This window comes from Lonchura striata, chromosome 14, assembly GCF_050655825.1.
Source record: "Lonchura striata isolate lonStrDom1 chromosome 14, ASM5065582v1, whole genome shotgun sequence".
In the NCBI taxonomy this organism is placed as follows: Eukaryota; Metazoa; Chordata; class Aves; order Passeriformes; family Estrildidae; genus Lonchura; species Lonchura striata.
In genome coordinates, this window is record NC_140716.1 from 7,242,162 (window position 1) to 7,266,388 (window position 24,227).

The 24,227-nt window shown below is 37.5% G+C and overlaps 3 protein-coding genes across 3 annotated transcripts in view; 2 read left to right on the forward strand and 1 right to left on the reverse strand.

Annotated features, from left to right (window-relative positions):
• Positions 1 to 21,648, reverse strand: part of LMTK2 (lemur tyrosine kinase 2) — a 109,385-nt gene extending 87,737 nt beyond the window's left edge. The window contains exon 1 of the transcript XR_014958406.1: positions 21,412 to 21,648. The gene's annotated coding sequence lies outside the window, so the exon portion shown is untranslated. The remainder of the gene's footprint in view (positions 1 to 21,411) is intronic.
• On the forward strand, positions 4,736 to 7,755 carry LOC110475471 (parvalbumin beta-like). The gene is made up of 5 exons (XM_021539657.3): positions 4,736 to 4,892; positions 5,218 to 5,288; positions 5,898 to 6,030; positions 6,741 to 6,850; positions 7,330 to 7,755. The coding sequence occupies exons 2-5, from the start codon at positions 5,228 to 5,230 to the stop codon at positions 7,353 to 7,355; spliced, it is 330 nt and encodes a 109-aa protein (XP_021395332.3). The 5' UTR covers positions 4,736 to 4,892; positions 5,218 to 5,227; the 3' UTR covers positions 7,356 to 7,755.
• On the forward strand, positions 12,431 to 18,252 carry LOC110475472 (parvalbumin, thymic CPV3). The gene is made up of 5 exons (XM_021539658.4): positions 12,431 to 14,641; positions 15,253 to 15,320; positions 15,682 to 15,814; positions 16,266 to 16,375; positions 17,901 to 18,252. Exons 2-5 carry the CDS (start codon positions 15,260 to 15,262, stop codon positions 17,924 to 17,926), a joined length of 330 nt encoding a protein of 109 aa, XP_021395333.1. The 5' UTR covers positions 12,431 to 14,641; positions 15,253 to 15,259; the 3' UTR covers positions 17,927 to 18,252.
• Positions 21,649 to 24,227: the final 2,579 nt, after the last annotated feature.

Below are 24,227 nucleotides of genomic sequence, written 5' to 3' on the forward strand. Positions count from 1 at the left end.
TGGCTAAATGCAGACGTCAGCAGGCTGAATAGATGTTGTGCATCTCTGGCTGAGTGTGTCAGAAATTTCCCCACCCTGATTTAGCTGTTTCCTTCCCCATGTCTCATACTGTGGCTCCAGCTCACAAGCACACTGTTGTTTTATTACTCTTCACAAAAACTGAATGATAATTATGATTTGGCAGCTGTTTTGAAGAAGAGCAGAAACAAAGCCTTTGGAACTTTTATGTAACAGCCAGTGTTGGCATTTCCATGAATTGCAAGATGATTATGTGAAACAAGCACAGCTCCCTCATTTCCAGGCATGTAAGAGAGCCAGCTGACCAATTTAAGATGGCTAATGCAAAAAAGGAATTCTAGCAATCAGACTCACTGAATCCATGGCAGAATTAAAATGAATATAAATCCTAATTCTATCCCCACTGCCTTTGATGTTAAATCTGGGTTTAAATTATAGCTGCTGTTAATTGCAGCACTGAAATATTTTTCATAATGATGAGACTCTGGTTCCTTTTACCTTAATTATTTCCCTGCTGAAGAAAAAACCTGGGGCAACCTAGATCTGCAGCAATATCCAGATGTAATATATACATTAGCTCTTCACACTGCTGATCACTCAACTCTCCTGTCACTGGCTCACGAGCAGATGGCACACACAGTACCAGAAATGACAGACCTGACACTGCATTCCTTGCACCTCTGAGACTCTCATGTAGAATGCAAAAAATGCAAGACTGCACAGTGGCCCATACAGGGTATTTCAAAGATGCTGAACAACTGCACATCACTGCCTTGTGCTGCCACAGGGGGATAAAGTACTCCCAAGAATCAGGAAATCCTTTTGTGTGCTGCAACTTCACCTATGCTTATAAGAAAATCTGTTAAATCTGTTCTTCTTAAATAGTGGCAAGAAGATGTGTTTTAAATCTTACTAAAATCATCCAGCCATTTCATTCAAAGGAATTATAATAACAATTCAAGAAGTCCCCAGTTTAAAAAAAAAAAAAAGCCCATAGGCTTCAGCAAAAATACCACCTACTTTCTATTAAGGTTTCTGTTGGCATTAGGATCCACATTTTAACCAAATTAGAAAAGAACAGTTTTCAGCAACAGAAAACAAATTTTTAAAATGTGACCTTTTCTGGCAAGGTTAATTTTAATTAACTTAAGTCAGTGGCAGCTTTCAGTTTTTTATGGAATATCATGGAGTGTTGCCTGAACTTGACAATGCAATCATGCTAGAGAAAAACTTTGATTGCAGGATGTCTATGTGAATGCTAACTGAAGTACCAAAGAGACACGTGGTTGGTATCACAATGTTACCATAATTAAGGTATAGAACCAGTGAGTAATTCCTGATGGAAAGGTTTTCTGTATGTCTCTGGTCCAGTCACTCCTCAGAAGGGAGGGATGAAAGGACTAAGATGAGTTTGAGTATCATCAGGGATAGAGGTTCTATAACCTCCCTGGGCAATCTGATAAGTAAGGATTAAATCCTCTGCATCGAGCTGCTGTGAATGAATTAAACAAATATAAAACACTGCTGAGTACACAGTTAAACACTAAAATTCTGCTAGAAATTGTTTATGCTACATCAAATCTGTTAGAAAGAATCTAACAACCCCTGGTATTTTCACATTGATCACCTGCTCTCAGGTTCAGAGTAAGACCATCTTACTCACTAGAATACTCAGTATAAAACTGCTTCATAGTTCCCAGCATAAAGATGATGTGGCTTGTGTGTTTTACCTTCACTTAAGACAATTAAGAGCAACCCTAATTGTGAGTGGTAGATCTGAGCTCCACTAGGACTGTGAGTTCTCATACACTTCAGTCCCTGGATCACCCTGTGGGAGCAGTATAATCTCTAACCCTCCCTGTACTTCTTATGAAATAAAGACATGCTTCCTTTAAGCAGGAACAAAACACAAAGAAATCTATAGTCCTACACGAGCTCCTAGAAAAAGGATACAGAGGGCCAGGGTCATAATCCCAAACTCACCCTAGTGCTCCAGCCACTGAATTCACCATCTCTCTCAAACCAAAATTTTGTGTTGCCCTGAAAGAGGAGCAGAACCATGCATGAGATAAAACCTCCTGGTATTTAGTGGAAGCTGGCTGCCCTCTAATTCCATGTTCTTTTAGAAATTCCAATCCAAAAGCCATTTGTAAACTTGAGATTCAATTTCAGCTCTCCAACTGCATGAAATCTCAGTCATCTTCTAACAAGTAGAGAGCACAGAAAGGGCAAGGGAACATTCATTGCACACATAGACTGGTACAGTTTCTTCTTTGAGTTAGCAGCCAGCCCATGTGGAAAATCTTTGATGCAGCATCATCAGAGGTGCCTGGAACTCTTCACACAAACAGTGTGGGCAGAGGGGGCCAAGGCTGGATTAATTTCCTGGAATGGGTTACTGAAATAGACACATCTTGATTAAATCCCGGAACAGACACATACCTAACATTTTCATGCTCAATTTTTCACATATTTTAAAACATTTTAATAAAAGGATACTGGAGAACATGACCTAGAGTGTTCACATTTTATGAAATCTAATTTCCACATTAGTTTTGATCATAAGCACAGAAAGATACCATTATATCAGTCTGGACTTTCTGGTACACTTTCTGCACCAAATATCTATAGTGCACATCAGCATCTGAGATATGGCTGCTCCAGAACTTTTGATTTGTTTGTCAGCATGTCCTATACTCATGCAAACAAGAAAATCAGTCTTATATATTCAAGCATCAGTAGAGAAAAGCTGATCACCATTCCAGTTACAATAGAAAAAGAAGGCACCCTTGGACAATGCCTTTCCCTGCAGTTACAAAGGTATTATTGACCCTAAATTCAAAGGGGAGCTTCTGTTCAAGTAGAATATGCAAATCCTTGAATCAGAGGGAATCACATCATTTCCATCACAGTGATGTATTGATCAGCTGTATTTTCTAGACACTGACTTCCTGTTTAACTCACAGGCTTCCAGAATAAATGGATTTTATATTTTCAATGATCTCCATAATGGACTGTAAAATTTAGCCAACATAAAAATAAACACAGCAAACCCTGGTTTTCTTAGGCAGATGAAGTAACCTGTTCTTCTCAATCATCATAAAAGGAAAGTCCTCAGGATTTGTCAGTCTAGTCTGTTTATATTCCTGGTTTGTTTCAAGTGATTTTCTAGGCTAGACTTTTTTCTTTTAAATGCCTTTTTCTTCCTCTCTCCCTCTCTGATGAACACCCTGCTGTTGTTCTGTTTTCATCCTGGTCCTTGGTTTTTCCTCACCCCCAGTTCCGTAGAGTTGTCACGGCTGGACTTGCCTTGTCTTTGGTGCCACCTTTGGGCAAGTGGTGGTTTGCCACAGAAATACTCCAAAACTCCTCACTATAAATACTTTGTAATCTCAGGGTGGGCTCCTCAAAAGGTTTACTTCTTGAATGCTCAGTAATTCCCATACAGTTATCAGATTTTCTCTGATCACAGGCCATACTCCTGATTATTTCCTAGGTATCTGACCCATAGGCACAGCTAGATCCCCAATAGAAAAACTGAAACATTTAATTTATATTTCCACCTTTTTGGGATAAATTCCTTTAAAAGTAACTTGTTCGGTAGATCTTATATCATCCAGAAAACTTAGTCTTCACAATTTTCAATTTACCACACAGCATGGGTTAAGAATAACATAGTGTTTATCTTAAAAATTGTTTTCTGGAAGAAATCAAGGGGAGCTGAGATAGTTGAAGTTTTGTATTTCTTTTTATGTACCTAATTTTTGAAAGACAGCAGCTTTATGCTATAGTGATTAGAGGATAGGCTTTATTTTAAATGTTCTCATCACTCAAATGTTATTTAAACCTAAGCAATACTCCAGCCATGTTTATGTATGTGTCAGTGTGAAATGTTCTCCCAATGGCTTTTTACACCATTGGCCAATTTCAACTATTCTCAAGGCCATGAAGTTCCAATAAATTTCATTAGATAACTGATTGGGGGTTTCTAGTCATATCCAGTAAGAGAAAAGCTGCAGTTTGTGCTTAGCTGCTGTTTGAGACCTTACAGAAGTTTGTCTTTTCAGTGCAGCAAGGAAGAACCAAATATCACTGATTTCACTTCTCTGTTTCCCTCCTGGCCATAAATATCTACTCTCCTGTGTCCTGCTGAGCAACTGACAACCTTCATTTTGTAAATGGACACATTTACTAGGATGATCTTAAAGTGTGTACCATGCAATTAATTACTGCTGTGCAAACGCTGTCAAGATTAGACTTTTATAGCTAACCAAAACTTATATAACAACTTATAAAAAGTAATTTGGGCTGAAGAAGTTTTGTCTTTGAGCTTGCACTTGTATGTCAGAGATATCTATTACAAATGTATCAGTATTAGTATGTTTTGAAGAATACTAGGGCAACTGCAGGAGTTGTGTTTCATGGGTAATTAATATCAGGATTGGGCCCTTAAAAGTCAAAGTCTAATTTGAAGCTTTCCATTTCTAGTTATCATTAAACAATTAAAATAGATGTATTTTTTTTTCATTTATGCATTAAAAAAATTCATTTCACTAACATATGTGCAAGCTGAGAGGATTTACTTCATATGGCACTAAACCTTACATATTGTCTAAAACACCATGCACATTCCTTTGGGATATAAATATCAATCTGATTAGCTAGCAGGTCTTGTCAACCACAGTAATTTATCCCCTGGCATATCTGAGCCATCACGTGCCTCTAGGACTTCTGTAAAAGGTCAAGAGGACTTAACTAAGGTCTATATAAGTCCTTCTCTATGTCATTTGAAAAATAATTAAGTCAAGAGGACTCTGCTGATCTTTTATCTGACAATATTTTCTGATCTTGTTTGGGGAAAACTAAGTGGCCAGGTGAGTTCAATCTTTCATCTAGAACTTTAGAAGACATTACAATAATTCACACAAAAAATGCATGGAAATAACCAAAGATGTTCAAATGCTGGGCAGTTCTATAAATACGTTTGGTTTTGTCCTGAGCTTGTACACCTGAAGACTTAACTGGAAATGCCAGTGACTCAGATGCACGATGCATAACTGAACTAGAGGATGGAGCAGCTGGCTCCTGCAGGGCAGCTCACCTGTTCTGCCCTGACACCTGGGCTCACCTCGGGGCCACCTCCACAGCTGAGGGCAAGAGCAGTGGCAACTCTACCCAACAGTATTTTTCATTTTGCAGTATTCTTGACATGGCTCTTTCCAGTATCCTGACAGAAGCTGAAATTGCTGCTGGTCTACAGAGCTGTCAAGGTAATATTTATGTTTTAAATTTGGCTTTGCAGTTTATCTATCAAATTGCATTGTCCTTGCTACCCAAAGTCCCTGTTCCAATGGACACAGAAAAATCTCTCTTACTAGAAGCAGAAAAAGGACTCAAGGTAATGGAACAGATGCAAGTTTTAATCTTGGCCAACCTAGCTATGGGTATCCACTATCATTTGTGCACTGCAGCAATTTTAAGGATGAAAAAATCCAAAGGCTGAATCCTGCAGCAGAAATTCTGTTTTTTCAGAGAATAATAATAAAACTACTGCTGATTTCAAGGCAAGCACAATATTTATTATCAAGTTCTATAAATATGTCTTTCAGTGAAGTATCTATTTACAAGAGTATGTTCTTGCAAACTGAAGACCACAGTCATTATTTCATTACCTTCCTAGTTGTGAGACATCATTGATTGAAAAATCCCATTTATCTGATATAAACTCAAGAAAATCAAAGACTGTTACTTGGGATTTGTAATAACCCTCACTGTACTGCAGAATAGTTGGCTGCTTTTTGATCAAGAAGCTGATTTTTTTGTTCCAGATTTTTGACTACTTTTCTTCATCTCTCCTTGTTTCCATCTGCCTATTTCAGCTGCTGATTCATTTGATTACAAAACCTTTTTTGTCAAAGTGGGTCTCAACTCCAAGTCCAAAGACCAAGTTGCCAAAGTCTTTGGAATTCTTGACCAGGACAGGAGTGGCTTCATTGAGGAAGAGGAACTGAAGTAAGTAAATAAAAAAGTTGTCAACGGGGTAATCATCTAAAAATCTGGTTTATCATCTTAAAATGCATTATAAGATCAGAAATATTCCCTTTCCTCCTGTCCCTTTGGATGGGAGACAATCATGTGTTTGTGCACCTGTGTGTGAATGCTGGTTCTGGAGGAGCTGCAAGTCAAATAACAAAGGCAAGGCTGGATCACAATGGGGAAATTCTGACAGCACTGAAAATACTTGTTTCAGCAATGCAGCAATAACTGACAGACTGTGAAGATAAAAATAGCAGTTCTGCTATAGCTGCTTCTTATTGTAAGATTTTTTTTAGCAGACTGAATTCAAAGGGCCATTTTTCTCTCATCTTTCTTCCTGTCATATGAATTCTACCTTCCAGCTCACATTCATCTGATTTTGAAGTTAAAAGTAAGGTTAGAGAAATTCTAGGAGAAAGAAGGAACAACAAGGGAGGGAAGATTATTTCTGCCACTATAGTGTTAATTTTTAAATCAATGAAACCAAGATGTCATCAAGGGCTTTTTTAGGCTGTAAAGCAGCATCCTCTTTCTTACGCTCACTCTCAATGAAGTTAGAGGAAGTTTTACCATTGAAATAGTTCTCAAGAACTGAATCATGCTTGAAATTTTGCAGCTATTACCATTCCAAACCCTGAATACTTTCAGTACTATGCCTCTCTCATTTGTCCTCTTACCTTTACCAGACTTTTCCTGAAGCATTTCTCAGCCAGTGCCAGAACTTTGACTGATGCTGAGACCAAGGCGTTCCTGGCAGCAGGGGACAGTGATGGAGATGGCAAAATTGGAGTGGATGGTAAGACTGCCCTTATTAAAATGATAATACCTGCCTTTGAAATTTCCTAAAGGCAGCCCTAGGTACCTGCCCTGCTCCATGATGCCCTGGATGTTATGGATCTGATGCTGAGGTGCTCAGATCTGCTGTGTTATAGAGAGGATATAACATAGAGAGAGGTCTCTATTCTGCCCCTGGCTAAAGTGGCCGGTCCCTTTTCTCATTTATGGAGATTTTTTTCAGGAATGGAACCTAAATTCAGTCTATAATTTCACTGCTTTTTGCTAGTGAACTGTGATACAATGTGACACTTAAATGCAACACTTCCTTTGCCTTAAGTATCTATTGTTACAATACACAATGTGCCGCCTTTAAGGAATGATTATCAGAGAAAGTAGCATTAGTTTCCCTTTTTAACTCTAAAAATTAGGAGAGAAATTTTTGACTGTGTGATTACAAACAGAGGTCCCATTTTATTACTCTTTTTTCTTCTTTTTCAGAGTTTCAAGCACTGGTCAAATCATAGTCAGCAGTCAAGAAAAAGACGAAGATATATGTGCCATAAACAATCTTTCCTATTGCAAACCTACCATTTCTTTACACATTTTGTATCTTGAAAGGTCATGAACAATTGTTGGCAAGTGGTTTCATATTGCTTGAAAACATCTGAAGTGGTACAAGCACTATTTAAGCCGCACTGCCAAGTGTTTCAAGCAGAAGGTCTATGCCACTGAGGGACTAAACTGGAATCCACTCTTCACAACTGAATTTAGGGCATTAAAGATATAAACATAAATATTAAGAGGAGAAATTGAAAGCATCTCTGTGGGCCATTAAATTTTCAATATTTGCATAAATAGCTAGCATATGTTGTAAAAAAAACCATAATTAATAAAATGTCCAGGTGTAAAACCTGTTTATGGTAACCAGTAGCAGTGGTATTTAATCAAGAAGTGTTTTAGTATTCCATACGTTTTTCTCTCATTCTTTATGCAAGTGATTGTGTTTCAGACACTAAGTGTATTGCAGAACCTTGCAGTAATTAAACTAGGTTTAAATTAAATTAAAATAATCCATAAATTTAAAATCAACTGGATAGAGAATTTAGATTTCTAAATAGCAATACACTGAAAATTCCCCAAGGAATCCCTCACCTTCATGCCCACCCGATGGCACTATTGTTCCACTGCTGAGAAGCTAAAACAGTATTCTGTGTGCTCAAATGAATTCCAGAACACTCCTCGTGTCCCACCTGCCACTTCTGCAAAAAGCACTTCAATAACACCAGTCCCTAGTGCTCCATAAGAGCCAATGGGGGAATGGTGCCTAAATAATCAGCATTCTGCTGCTTTTCTTCTCAGCACTGAGAATAACACAATGCCCACATCTCACAGGGTTGTAAAATGCATCAATCTTTGTGGGGAAAGTATAATAAAATTAAGAGTGCCATAAAAAAATGCTAACAAATTATTTTTTCCTTACAGACAGATTGAAATAGCAAGACAGACAAAAGGAATGGGGAGAATGCAAAATTCTGAGTATTTTCTCACTAATTGAAGTTCATTTTGTGCTCTAGGTTAGGGCTCTGGTTGAAAAGCATGGGTGTGATGATGTCAGCACAATTTTGTCATAGTATAAGCACAGAGAGCAATCAAACTGGGCTACAAAAATGAACTCATTGATAATAGTACCTAACACTGCTAATAGTACCTGAAACACCACAGTGTATCAGGGTTTTGTTTTAGATATGTACTAAAATAAACACACAGCCAAATAGCCTTTTAAAAAAATTAGATGGCTTTAACCATCCCAAATCTTATACTTCCAACACTGCAGGTGCTCCTATATACTCTTTGGAAAAAAAAATGGAGCTGCTGAAAACTCTTCTCTTGGACAAAAATCTTGCAAAAACTGGTATGAGTGTCTCATACTGTATTTGTTGGAGCTATTTAAGAAGATGATTCAATATTTGTAGATCAAAAATGTTAATTTCAAAATTGCCTGTTGATGTTATTGTGGTTCTGATGCAGAACATATTTATGATGAGACGTTATAAAGAAGGAAGGAAATATCAATACAGTGCTGGGGAAATCATATTACACAAAGTTGAAGCAATCTACAAGACTTTAATGAATACTCAATAATGTGTTCATGCTCTATACATTAGCAAAAATATATTTCCATTAACTCTAATGAATTAATCAGGTCCTAATATTGTAGAATTTTCTGTAAGAGTGAAAAAAGTATTATCCATCAAGCAAACTGACATTCATTATTTCAATGCCATCACAGAAGAGCAATTAAAAAAAGGAAGTTTGCAGAATTAATAACTGCAGCCTGACTGCAGAGTTAAAAGCTCTCATTATTGTCAGAAAATGCTTTGTTTCTCAGCTGATATTATGTTTTATGTTTTCATTGTGCAATATGGGTCACCCAGACATCTTCAAGCATTGTACCAACATTAATGGCTAAATAAGAGAGAAAGGCACAGACAGCTCAGATAACTTCTGAGATAGCAGGCAGCTCCTTTATTTAACCACACTTACTTCCACCCTGATTAGCCTGCTAGGCCTACAAATCTAAGACAATTTCACCACTTACCATTCCATTAAGAACAGTAAAAAATTCATGACAAGTTAAGTCTGGTATCAGCTTCAGTGATCACTCTAGAAAGTTAAGAGCTTGTGACTAGAGTGGTTTTTAGACCTTTCCTTCTTCCAGCACTACCACTAAGCAGATCAGAGGAGAAAAATGCTGTTTTCGTTGCACAAGAATACACTCTCTCTATTTATTTTCATCTCTGCCTCTCATTCACATGGGCTGTAATGTAGTGTGAAACTTCTGTAACTACTTACCATGGGATTTAAGAAAACTCTTCAAATTGTGCCTCAGCTGGAAATCTGCTGCCTGATCACAAACATACAGTCCCAAATAGCTCCCTTACAGTGAACAACATTCTGTTGGAATCAGACATTTGTAGGTCTGAGACCCTGAATATGGGATTGCCTCTTGTCAATAGAATTTTGTCACATGCTTAGTGCATGTGTTTTAAAAGTTTGTCTGAATCTCCTTTCTTTAGCCCATTTCTACTAAACAAGCAACTTTTGATGTTTATTTACAATAAACTCTAATGACAGGGTAATTTTACTTCAAACCTCACTAAGGGTTATACATCCTACTACTGCTGAAATTAATGGCCAAAATCCCACTGAAATCAATGAGAACAGGCAGTGAATACAGAAGTAGTTGGAAGCACCCCAGTGATATTTGGTTTATTCTAACATGGTTCCTTACACCGTGGGGCACAGTGAAATGCAGCCATGTGCCAAGAGCTTTTGGTAACAGTAGAGTAGAACTGTACTTATCTTTTACATGGCACAAAAGGCAGCATCCAGACTATTTCACAGCTTCCAACATTAGGGCACAGTTATTACTAAAATAGAGGAAACCCTGAACAATGTAGATTTTTAAAGATCGCTCCATCAGACGCCGTCTATAATGCTGACAGGCAGACAGAAACTTGTTAGACAATTGCATTTAGGGTCAGAGACAGAAAATTACATTACTGAGTCTCAGAAGAACTTCCAAGTGCTTTTAAAGACAAACACAAATCAAGTGCTGTCAGAGAGCTTCCAGGACAGCTTTTTAAGTGAAAAAATATGTTTATCAGACCAGACTCTATCAATTAGTGGCACTAATACTCAGCTATGTTAGTCTACTCTGCTGCCATTTTCAGACAGAAATCAAATTCACTCTCACAGACTGATAAGAACATAATTTGAACCGAGGAAAGCTCACATGGTATTTCCCCCAACATGAGAGAAGTACCTGTTTTCCTTTAACTCCAGACTCACAGTGCTGCAGAATCTGTCTTGTATCTTGGCTTCTCTAGTTCAGATCTCTGCTCAGTTCTCTGGGCAATATCCTCTACCTGCTGCAGGGAACAAAAGCTTTGTCACTGGGGCCTGGCTTTCCTCCTTCATTGTAGCAAAAGAGTCAAATACTACAGCATGTGCTCAGAACTTTTCTGTTAAAAATGGCAAAATAGTATGGCCCAAGCAACAATTCAAATTAAATGCTGTAATTATTTCTTTATTTCTATATTATTAAAGCATTTTCCCTAAGAGACAATGTGAAGTGGCAGGATATAATCCATTTTATTGTCAAGGTCCTTTTCAATGATTATAGCTGTGAACACACAAAGATTCTCTGCTGTCACCACTGAGACATCAACACTGCTATCAACCACAGAGGTTACTGAGTATCTATTTTAGTTACTTCCAAACTCATTACAAAGGCAGAATCTGTTATCCAGGATCATGATACCATTGGCCCTGACACAACCAGGGCTGAAAGATGGAGTTGTGTGGGTTTGAGAATAGCTGCTGCAGCATCTCTTTACACTGTTGTAGCTGGTCTCAGGTTAACACCTCTCCTCTGATCTCACCTGAGACAACTGCTGATGTTTCTTCTGTATCTGCCATGGCTTTGGTTGACTGCCACTGCTAATCAACTCTATGCAAACCAGAATACAAAGGGTACAAGACTAGACCACAACCTGTCAATGCTTTACCAAAACACAGCTTTCCTCTGATACTTAGAGAAGTAAATAACACTTGATTTGAAGACAATTGCTTCATCTGTTTAGAATCCTAAAGAATCTAGAACCTTAGCAAGAACTTTATCAATATGAATATTCTGTATTTCTCAGAATAACACCTTCAAGTTTAATTTTGGGAGTCTGGGGGGGAAAAAAAAGGCTTTAATATAACTTAATAAAGACACCACAGGTGAAAACACCACTAGGTATGGAAGTACATAAATATTCAGATGATCAACCCAATAAAACTTTCAGATGTCTCTCACAGAGAAAAAAAATCCCTAAAACAACCAAACAAAAATTAATAGTTTTTCTTGAATTTCATAGGAATGTGTGCTAAACATTCCTGGAAACTGCAATACTAAGATTCTGTGTCAGATTTTGAACTATTGTTAACTGCCCATTATTTAGCACCTCTTGTTCTGGTTGCATTATTAGGGATTTTCATTATAGTGTTACATTGTTTGCCTAGCATCTTTAAAAAAGAAAAAAAAAATGAACACTTTCATAGTTCTCTAGTTTTTAAATGCATAAAGTAATTACACCCACCTAAGTTAACACATTACCAAGAAAGAAGGAAAACAGGCATATAATTTAGATGTAAAATAGATTATCTCATTAAAATATCCCTTAATATACTAACCACTGATTATTGCATTCTAATTGTAGTGGAGGGAAACCTGTACTTCAGATGAAGTGTCATTAATAAATAAATAAAACCCAGTAACCCTAGATTCCCACCTGTATCAATGTACAGTGACATCAACTTGATTCTGAAATTCAGCTCTTTTAGGCTTTTGTAGACCATCTTTCAGCCAGGATTAGCATCACTTTTGTGTTAGCATTGAATTTCAAACATTAAAAAATCTCTTCAAAAGCAATCAAAGCGATTATCTCACTTTTATTTGAGATCATATTAGAATATAATACTAATTCTGGCTATTCTACAACTGTTGAATACACATAAAACCAGCTCAGCACTCTGTGCTATGCCAGAGTGCATGAGGTAAACCAGATGTCTTTCTTTCAACATCTGGTGCTTATATTTTTAAAGAATGCCCAAATTAGTTGCAGATATATTTTGAGCTTGAGTTATTTGCTCACCTTGTCATTTTCCTCCATTTCAATTCCCTCATTCTCATTAATTGTCAATAATTAGTGGTGTATGGCAAGTCAAACACTTAGACAGAGAGCAATTCCATGAGTACTGTGTGGGAGCCAGCAGAAACAAAATAAGTTTCCTGTAAAGGAACATCTATGGCACTGTCACAGAGGGCTGAAAAAACCTTTTTCTCTAGAAACATCTTGGCAGTAAAAAAAGAACTCTTCTGCTTAAAACTCATATTAATTTGAGATGATCATAAAGGAGAAATAACAACAGAGTGTGAAAAGGTACCTAAGAGAATGAAAGTTATTTCAGGATGATTCTGGAGAAAGCACAGAATGAACTTCATCCCCACAGTTATTGCCTGACAGATCATAATACCATGGAAATCTCACGCAGAAAGCAACATGAATATATAGCACTGAATGAAGAAGATAAATGGAAAGAACACCAAAAGATCTGTGATAGACCTTTAGCTTGTACAAATCAGCACTGTTTAATTTGTTTTAATCACAAAACACTAATTTACAACAGCCCAGGGTTCGTAGGTTTACCAGTAAAGTGTTCTTCCAGGTCACTATAACCAGGTTCCTGCTGGAAGCAATCGAACAAGGGCCTGTTTGTTCCTGGGCAGTTGGTATTTGGGACCAAAGGTAAGTCTGAATATTTGTGACTTATGCTATGTTCCTTCATATACAAAATAGGTAGCAAGAAAGTTAAAAGTATCATTAAATTATGTCTGCTTTTTGTGTTACTTATACCTTGCATTTCTCTATCCAAATTCGAACAGTGCTGGGAACATTTGCTATGATTTACACTTTTCTCACTGTCATTAAACCAAGCAGGAGTAAACCCACTGTAGTCCATTAACTTACATCAAGGCTTAGATATATTTATTATTCTGCTTCACAGTATAATTTGTAACCGTTGCTACTATAAAAATATTACCTCTTTGGCATCCCATGCTATTTCCATTTGTTTAAAAATAAAACAGTGTTCATGGATTAAGACATCAGTTTAGATACCACAATTGACTACTACACAATAAATACTAACCAAAATACATGAGTTTTATTGGTCTCCATCCTAGAATTTTGCCCATATAAGCTCCCTTAAAGATAGAAACAGATTTTTGTCTGAGAAGGAAAGCCTCCCATCTGCTGTTACAAATTTTCTTAAGGTTTTTTGTTGCAAAAGAAATACTCCTGAAATATACAATAAACTCATTTATTTATACCTACAATTAAAATTTTATTAATTAAATAGATTGTGTGAGTTTGTTATAAAATGTATATACAACTATTTCCACACTAAAAAAGCCTGATTCTTACACCTATAGAACTTGCTGCAATTAGTAAGCCTATTACTGATTTCATGTAATTCAAAATATTCAAAATGGATTATTAAGTAGGCCAACTGATTATTTATAATCTTCCAAGGAATACTGACAACAAAATCAGTTTATTCAGTTTTACTTAGCCCATAGTTTTCTGTCACTGAAAACATTAGTTTCTGTTTCTGTAATTCAGAAAATGGTCAGGAAATACAAAATGAAGCTTACTGCAGAAAGATCATCTAAATTAGAAAATGTTTTCCTCTACCCTAGTGACAAGTTATCTTTGTCAGAATGACACATTGGCACCTCTGATCTGTCATCTCCAACCTCCTTCAGACATTCCAAAGGATCAACAGACCCAGGGAACAAACAATTTCATTTCTTTTCACAAGGATTTGACTGCTGGAGTCATCTTCCAAAGAGTGACTCTCAGGTACAGAGGTTACCTGTTAACATACTTGGAGCTGAAAGGCTGCTTTGATGGCAGAGTTGCACTTAATTAAGCATTAGTGGAATTATTTTTAAAAAACTGTTCTTTTTGTCCATATTATCTTAGGATATAAATAGAAAGAAAAGTTTAATTAGTTAAGGAAGAAATTTGAGCCAAGTCTCAATTCAAACATTTGATCCATGGAAGTGTAACCTAAGTAGTGGTTATTGTCACCTTTTGAATCCTTTATAAGACAGAGTGGCAAGCCAGAACCAACATTACTATTTTGCCTGGTATCTCCTCAGCTATTTTTCCTTTACCTAGCTGAGAAAACTCTAAAGGTGAGCATCTGACTTAATATCAATTAAATAAAATTACTGTGCAGAGCTGCACCAGTAGTAAGTACAATGACCATTGTTCTAAGGTTTTTATTTTAATTGCTGGAATTACATATGGATGGGCTTTACATAGATAAGTATCAGTTTTCTTTTTATTCTTCAGAGCTGTTGGGGGAGATAATAGAAGTAAACTTTCTTACCTTTTGTTTTCCAACTTCATATATTGTTACTTGCATTGCCAGATTCCATGCATTCCAGTAAGACTATTTATTAGATGGATGGTTACACAGAGTTTAAATATGTGCTGTATTTATATAGGTTGCAGGTAAATGATAAAATATTGATCATAAACTCACAACATGGTTAATGTAATTCATCTCATTAGCAACCATTATTTCTGAACTGCTATTTTTAAGGAAGTAATGTACTAAATCTTGTAATTTGTTAAGGAATTCTAGAGATGTCACTTTGATCAATGAGATTCATCTACTCTTGTTGAACTTAAAGTAATCTTCAAAACACAGAAAAACTCAACTTGTAAGATCCATTTGCATTTCAAAACTGTTTGCAATATTTTCATTTTAAAATTGCTTGCAATATTTTATTTTGCACAGGTTTAAAATGAGCCTTACAGACATTCTAAGCCCTTCTGATATTGCTGCTGCTCTGCGGGACTGCCAAGGTGAGAAAACAATTAAAAATCTCAAAATCTCTTATTCTGTGTAACCCAGGGCAAGTTTAACTCAGTCCCAAAGCAATACAAGTGCATACTTTAAACAGATTTCTGTAATCTCTTTACTCAGCTGTCACAGTATGTTTGTTCATAACTGGTTTATATTGTCAATTTGGAGCATATCCCCACATGATTTTGTTGGATGTTTAGTAGGGTATGGAGCAGTATTGCAAATCATTCGTTCTTTGACAGGCTTCACCTACTGATCATGTTTAGAACAATTAAATTGCAACAAAGTATCATCCTCAGACCATTTAGGAACACTGAATGCAGTGGTCTGGGGTTAATTTCTTTATTAATTTATTTTCAGCTCCAGATTCCTTTAGTCCCAAAAAATTCTTTCAGATCAGTGGGATGTCTAAAAAGAGTAGCAGCCAGCTCAAGGAGATCTTCCGGATTCTCGACAATGATCAAAGTGGCTTTATTGAAGAAGATGAGCTCAAGTAAGGATTTTGTTAACTTCTTGGAGGATATCGAAAGAATAAGCACTTTTTCCATTCCAGAACTTTCAGTAAATGTGAACACAATTTATGCTAAATGTTGATAAAACCTTCAGTAGATTGTGAAAGATATATTTAAATAGATAATTCTTAAAGACAAAAGCAAATTAGTAATACTTGCCTCTTATGCTCAGTATAGGACAAAAGAGCACCCTGGGGCTTGATTTTCATAGTGGACAGAATCAATTCAATCAGGGTTGCACTTATAAAGCAGAAATACATAAAAATAAGATTTAGCTTGCCAAACAAAGCAGTGTTTTAAGGACTTGACTATTGTGGTAAATTAGAGATAGTTATCTGTTTGATTGTGCAACAACTATAAAAATACTATGGTTGCTGAAAATCTAAAATCCAAGTTGTGTGAAAATCTAAATCCAAGTTGTTTCCTCCCAAGGTATTTCCTTCAGAGGTTTGAGTGTGGAGCCAGAGTGTTAACCACCTCAGAAACCAAGACCTTCTTGGCAGCTGCAGATCATGATGGGGATGGTAAAATCGGGGCTGAAGGTATTGACTAATTTAAGTACAGAATGAGGAACTTCTGGATATTTGGAGTGGTGTGGGTTTCTCTTTTATGTTGATGGTACATTAATGTACCACCAGCAATTTTACTGAAACCCTTGAATAGCAATCCGTTCAAGGGTGGAAATGGTCCCTGATCTTTCAGGCTCATCTCTGCAACTCCTTTTGCCTGAGCAAGTAAAAAAACTTAAGGAACTTTCCTGTTGCCACTCACTCCCATATTTCAAGTTGTTCTGAAAGGAACTTCCCCTTATTTCTCCTCCCACTTACCCTAATATAAGGCAGCACTGGCATCACTTGGAACACACAAAGGTAAAATCAAGGACAAAAGAACCAGGAGTACAAACAGCTCATACATCAGCTCATTTCCAGCAGCTACTGCCCCACAGAAATTCTACTGGGCACTGAAATCATTCTCAATATGCAGCATGTGGCTCCATATCTGCTTTGCATGATAAGGATAACAGAATGATCAAGTGTCACAACGCCAGTACAAGATCCCACAGCAGGATCTGTGCAGGAATGGCTGTTCTTTATCTTCAGTGGCAGGTTGAGATCCAGACAGGAAGGAGCAGCTGTTTAAGGAAGCAGCACACTGCACTCACCGTGTGGAAACACTGGTGTGATTTAATGGCTGTGTGATGCAGAAACCTCCTGATCTCCTAATTCCATATTTCTGTGCCCTGTTTTGGAGACAAAGCACACACACACAAAAGGCCTGCAGCTAATGGCAACTTGCCCCATGAGAGCAGAGAGATGCTCAGACGAGCATGAAAGGGGCTTAGGGAATAGCACGCAGGGAATGTGCCAGCATGCAGATTCCCCAGCTCACTGCACTAGCAGGACAGAACTCTTCTGTTTCTTTCTTTGGAAGGAATTAAATCCAGTTCTTTAGGAACTATGCCAGAATAAACACACATGATTTATGAAGCAATCTGCATATTAATACAGTCACTCAGGGATGGGACTAATCAGATACTCTAATTCATGGAAGCCAAACATTGAGAATATATTTAAAATAAAATATCTTCTTGCATAACTCAACCCCAGGATCCTGCCACATGAACTGCACAGTGTTTTTAGCTTTAGATTGTGCTCTAAATCAACACTTCTCTATGTCTGAAGCATTACAACAATTAATATAACACAGACTCACTTTCCATTTTTTTTCACTTGAGCTCTTTACTACTTCTTTCTTAAATTCCATATAAGCCATGCCATTATTTTTGCCTAAGATCAATATTATGCAGAGAGAAGGCCAAAACTACCCTGGATATTTAATTATTCTCTGTAAGTCAGCAAAACACACTGCCTTTCCACGTGTTGTTTAGAAGAGGATGTTTAGGCGATGCCTCTCATCCACACGTTTCTTCCCTGGTCATCATCATTAGTTAGATAAGCTTTTTCTGTTCATTCCTATTCTAAATCTCTTGGTAATCCACTAATCTTTTATTCCTAATCCTTTCATATTAATATTTCTTTCATGTAAATATTCTCTTATCTTTCACAGAATTCCAGGAAATGGTGCAGGCTTAGAGGTTCAAAAGGACCAAACCTGATAGAATTGGGATGAATCTGCAGGAGACAATCACAAACCTTGAAAATCAGGAGTCCCTTATTTATCTTGACAGTGTCTGTTATTTTTTCACTGCCTTAGCAACATAATGAAACACTGATTACTGATTTTTTCATTGTGTGGACTATTTACCATGTTTTAACCTCTACTTTAGCAGGCACTTCCCTTAAAAATATCCAATAAAATTTAATCATATACTGTAGCCTGTGTCTGGTTTTTTGACTCCTATATTGAAACATGAGAATTCTTAAACCAAAAGTGTTAATCCCTTCAAGATCTTAGACATATCATATCTTCATATATGGAACATATTTTGAAATTAGTGGGAATTCTGTTTACAATAGCCCTTCTGGATTAAGCTTAAGTTCTCAGAACACTCAGAATACCAGGAGCTCAGATACAGTTGGTAAAATCTCTCACTGACTTCCAAGTGAAAAGCAGTCATATATTTTTTGTTTAAGAAGTGGCTTCTGCATGAGGTTGTTGCAGTTTTAAACCACTCATTTACATCAGCCAATTAATAGATGAGGAAAGCAAAACCCACATGCTTTCCTGCAGAGAGAATTCAAAGGAAAGCCTATCAGGACTTGAGGTTTCAGATAACCACAAGGTTTTAAAGAAGCAGAGGGGAAGCAAGATATCTTTTTGGTGATATTTTCTTGTTTTCTTAATAGGGAAGACTGGAAGTGCAGAGGAAGAATTTGTACAAATGCATGTCAAGAAAGCTCCAACTCTCCCTGGTGGGCTGGATTGATGCATTAAAAATGTCCCTTACAAATGCATCTATCTCTGGGAATGCTGAAAAAATGCCTTTTTATGAGGAAACATTTCATTTACTCATTAGAAAAGGATATATTCAGCTGCTCTAATGGAGTATTTATACCTTCACTTGCTTTCTAAACATTAGTGAGTTGCAGGTCACACACATGCAGCTTGCAGAGGCATCACAACACAACAGAAGCCTTTGAGTGAAGTGAACAGTTCAGTCACTGCAGTTTCAATGCATTTCTTCCTTTGCTGCAAATTACTACATTCAAAATTAACTGCATTACTTCCTTATCAAAAGTCTCTATGAATACTGGCAACTGTGCACAAAAACACCAAACCCAGAATGGAACTGTTTATGAGATAGCCCAGCTCTTCCTGGGCAAGAGTCTAATGAGTCTGAATGGATTTGTGAAAAGGACCAGGTATCTTTCAGAGCACCAGAGTCACAGAGCCCATCCAGTTAATGCTTCCATAAACTGGGCCTTTTCTCTCTCCCAGCCTGTGTGTTGCAAACCTAACAAAACAGTGCTTGAAAAATTTCTGTTGATTAAAACATTCTCATCACCAAAGCAAAAGCAATTCAATAAATTAAAATTCTCCTATACTCATTGCAAAGAAAAGTTCATGCAGTGCCATCCTCTGAGCAGCCCAGACACCTTAACCCAAAACAAATTCCATAATGATTCCTCCCTGATTCTTCCTCTGTGGGCTCTGCAGCTACCTACTCTTTTGGGAGCCAAGAAATGGCAAGCTAGACAAGAAATATACATTGCCTTTTAAAAAAATGTGCATATTGATCCACAATTATTAAGAGCTGACAATTGAATTTTGTAACATTTCAAGAAGTTTTAAAGATTAATTTGACATACAAGTTGTTTGTAAGCTGGTAGATTCAGTATATTTAATATGGTCATCACAATTTTCCTTTTATTGTACAAAACTAATATAAACTGAAAAAAAATGAACACTGGATTTTGATACTACTTCTTAACATTATGAAATATGCTCTAGAATATAAATCTCTGGAATATCAGTGATTTAAACAGAGCTATTCAGATTTACACAAGCCGAGGGTCTGACCCATGAACTGACCATTGCCATTCTCAGAACATAAGATGGATGTCACAGGACAGTCACAAGAAATAAATGTGTCCTTGGCAATGAAACCACTCTGATGACAGAAGGGTCTTGGAGTAGTTCACATGTAAGTAACAAACAAACTGCTCTCCATTTCACTGACAATTAAGTGTCCTGACCTTGACTAATCATGTTACATCAGGCAGGCAAATGCCTGTAAAATAAAGAATTTTCCAGGTGCTGTTGCACTCTGAATTCTAGCTTCTTTCAGTGTCTCAGCCTTTGCACTGTGGACCTCGAAAAAGAAACCCAGAGGCAAAGTACAAATTCTGTTATTCTCCACCTAGATGCAACAGGATGCTGGAGCAGGTCACCAAACAGAAAAATGCACTTGCCTTACTCAAGATATTCTGAGATATCTCAAACATCCAAAGTATTCCAGTTAAAGAATCTTTCCATTCTTTCCAGCAGGAAAATGTACCTTAAAAACCCAGTAGTACAGCACCTACCCCAGCAGATTCAAGTAAGGGAAAACTTGTTGACTTGTAGGAAGAAACATTTAAAATTAAAACATCTCTTCCCTGGGATCCTTGAAACATTAAATCACATTTTGAATGCTTTTATAAAGCATGTAATAGTGGTAACTCAAACGGAATTTATTCACTGACAAAGATACTTGTCTGCTCCCTAGCTTAAAACAAAACACCACTGGTAAAGCTCCTAGAGACATGGGATATAGAATTCCCACTGCTTCAGGCAGGCCCCTTTAATTGAGAAAGCTCCTGGACAGGGTTTTATTAACTGACAAGGAAAGAAAAACTGATTGCTTTTAACTCCTATTTAACATATGGATATGGGTGCTCACTATAAGTATATATTTAATGAATAGGATGGAAATAACAATCAATCTACTGCATTCACCACAATTTGACATGAAAGGCAGCAGTCAGAAATCAGCCATCACTGACAATCATGCTTACAGATTGCAATAGAAGTTGCAACTGGTTTTCAGAATTGCCAGTTGTACATTGCATACAATTATTCACTAGACTCAACTACTATAAAAATACATTTTTAGGAAACACCAGAATACTTATGATTCCCCTAAAATCTAGATCTCAAGAGTGCTATTTCATGTTCACATTAAGTACCCCCTAACACCCTGTGCCAGTGTATCCTGTCTGTGAACAGTTAGAATTAAGATATAAAAAACCCCAGTAGCTTTATTAAACCTCTAAGCAGAAAAATACCATGCCTTAAATGTGTCAAACTGTGACATCATTCTTTTTTTTTTTCAGTGCTCAGAATGGAAATAATTAACTTATTAATACAATCCATCTTCAGAGTTGAAGTTATTTTAACTGCCTAGCCCCTTCTTCATCTTCTCTTCCCAGCTTTTCTTCAGATTCAAGCTAGTAACATTAAACAAACAAAAACATTTCAATACCTCAAGTTATGCACGAAAGCAGTTTTTCAATAATTATTACTCAGTAACTTTGTTTTCTTAATCATAACCCAAGCAAGTGTGAAGTTACAGCCTTCCTTTATGAAATCTCTGGTCCTGCACAGCAAATGCCTCCATTATTAAACCATTACTCACCACGACACCCCCGGGGCTGCTCACATTCCCTGACATCACACTAAGAAGAAGTCTGGGGGATGTGAAGGCTGTCTCAGCAGGAGCCCAGCTCCAGCTGCACTGTTGGGTTTTCCCACACAGCTCCACGGGCCTGTTGCAGTGTTAACAAAGCGTGCAGACCAGGGATACACAGGCATTGTGCTTTTTGCTGGATCACAGCATTATTTTGTAATTTATTTGCTAAACTAATCTGAAACTGCTGAGTCTCTGCATTTGTTAACACATTTAGACCACATACTGCCAATGGAACAGCTATTTGAGCTGTCAGCTGTATTTATTTAAAGCTGTCAGCTCTAACACCCAGAGTGATTTATAGTACACCTTTTTGTGAAGTCTGCTACTACACAGCTGATGGAAGTGCTCAAAATAGTATCCAGAAATAGGCTCAACAAACCAAAACATATGTCTACACAGTACTATTTCTTACTTCTATGTATTTTTAAAAACAAATTGGAAAGCACTCATAAAGTTGTTAATTGTTTGTCCCTTGATGCAGGGGTTGTCCTGCAAATTCCCAATGTACTTATGCAGCAGTTTAATTTTACATAATCATGGGCTGGGAATCACATTTCAAACTCGGGGTGATCTGATGCCACTTTGCAAATGTCAAGGTGTGGTGTTACTGTACATACAATTAAGAAGATGGGATGAAATTGGAACCACAATTGAAGTTTCTTCATGCCCTGTTAATGTGCACATTAGAAATGTAATAATTTAATTGAATTTGTTATCACTTGCTCATTGTAGATTCTCACAAATACTTCCACCAAAAGCAATGTCAAGTTACAGATGAGGTTGCACTGAGCAGAATTATATGTTAGCAATCACTACACATACATTAATTCCCTTCCTGGGGAAAGCTGGACATGGAAACACCTTCCTCAGCAATCCCCCTTTACAGAGAGTACCCAGTGACCTGTTCTGTGCACCTCCACAATACAAACCTTGCAGCAGTGTTTGTATTGCAGCAGTAAACAGGCACCCCAAGCCACAGCCCAGGATGTCCATCTTGCTAAGCCCTGAAAAAACACACAGTTAAACATTTCAGCCAACACATGCAAAAATCTACAGTGACTGCTTTTTTTAAATTTCCTTGGTAAGAAATTATTTGATAATCAATACTACCAATTTTAAGAATTTCATTGTCTTGCTGAATAGTATAAGCAAATTAACTTTTCCTTTGGCCTGATCAACACCTCACCCCTGCCTGCGGAAAAGCACAAGCAAGGAGGGGAATTTGGCTCTTTTTGTTTGATATATTGAATCCTGAATGAATGTTCCCAGAAATTATCACAAGAGTGCTGCACCCTTCAAACAGACAGACCTCAGTAAAAGGGCCATTCTGCACACACTGCTGAATTTTAACTCAGAGCTGTAGGGTAGGAAACAAGAATTACTGAATATGGATATCTCATCCTGACACATTTGGCCTGATCCTTCCTCAGACCCTGCTCAGGGAAATGCTGGGGAGCTCAGCACAGCAGGGTCTTCCTCCATCCTGCCTTACTAGCAAGAGGAAGGAGTCACTTTCTGCTGTGACAGCTCTGAAAACAACACAGAATGATAATGCAGAGTCTCTCTGCAGCTTTGGAAACATTTCCTACAGCTGTTCTGAGCTGGACTGTCTGGAAATGCTGTGTCTGTGGAAATGCTCAGCCTGTCCAGACCACACAGAAGCTGCTCACTCTTGAGAGGTTTGGGTTAAATGACACCCGTGCAGGCAGGAAAGGTGACAGCCAAGGTGGTGACGATCTCTGCACCCAGGGGAAAGGAGCCTGCACACATCCCCATGAACTCACATACCCAAACTCCAAGCTGAGCCATGGCACAAGGCAGGAGGGAAGGGATGGAGCTGACTCCAGTGGGATTGCTGCCATAGCACAAAGAAGAAGGAACGAGATGGAGCTGACTCCAGCAGCCCAGGGGGAAACAGTGGCCATCCCCCTCTGGCTTACACAGTTCACTTTTTTGAGTGCACACATTAAATATTAAATTCCTGCAGTCTTAGAGCATTTCTATTTTACACAGTGCTCCTACTGCACTGGGTTGGATTCTCAAGGAATGCATTAGCTGCTGAGGCTGAAGAAGACTACATAGAAGATGCTACTGGCAATGAAAATAAATATAAACTAAGAGTGATGATAGGAACTGAAATAATACCAGAAGGAAAAAAATTACAAACTCAAGAAAATCTGTGGTTTTTTAGATTTAACTTGGCACAACTTTAAGAGAGTTTACTATTACATTCTTCTAAATGACTTGGTGGAATAAGATATTCAATTTTATCTTTTATACCTTACCCAGGTGTTTATTTAAGCAATTATGTAACCTCAGTTTATTCAGATTCCTAAACTTCACACTCCTGTGGAGAAGAAAATGATACATTTCACCATGTAGCCATTTTTACTTCTAGCTTAACTCACATTGAATTTTATTATAACAGGAATTGAAAAGTAATAGAAAAGATTATTTTATTAGTTAAATTCCACTATCTTAAATGTGCCAGACAGAAAATGGAAAAATAATCACAATAGACTTATCTATTTACGGCAAAAGGATTACCTGAACTAAGTGACGTTGCATGCCAATTCCTTCAATTTACTCAAACTTGATTCATCCTTCAAATCTCGGATTCTACCTCTAAAAATAAAGCGCTTCTACTTTTTGCAGCTGCCGGGCAGCTCCGAACGAAGCAGAGGGGAATGAACCGCTCGTGGTTTTGCGCTTCGAGCAGGGGTGCGGTGGCCGGGGCCCCGCGGAACCCCCGGGCCCCGCGG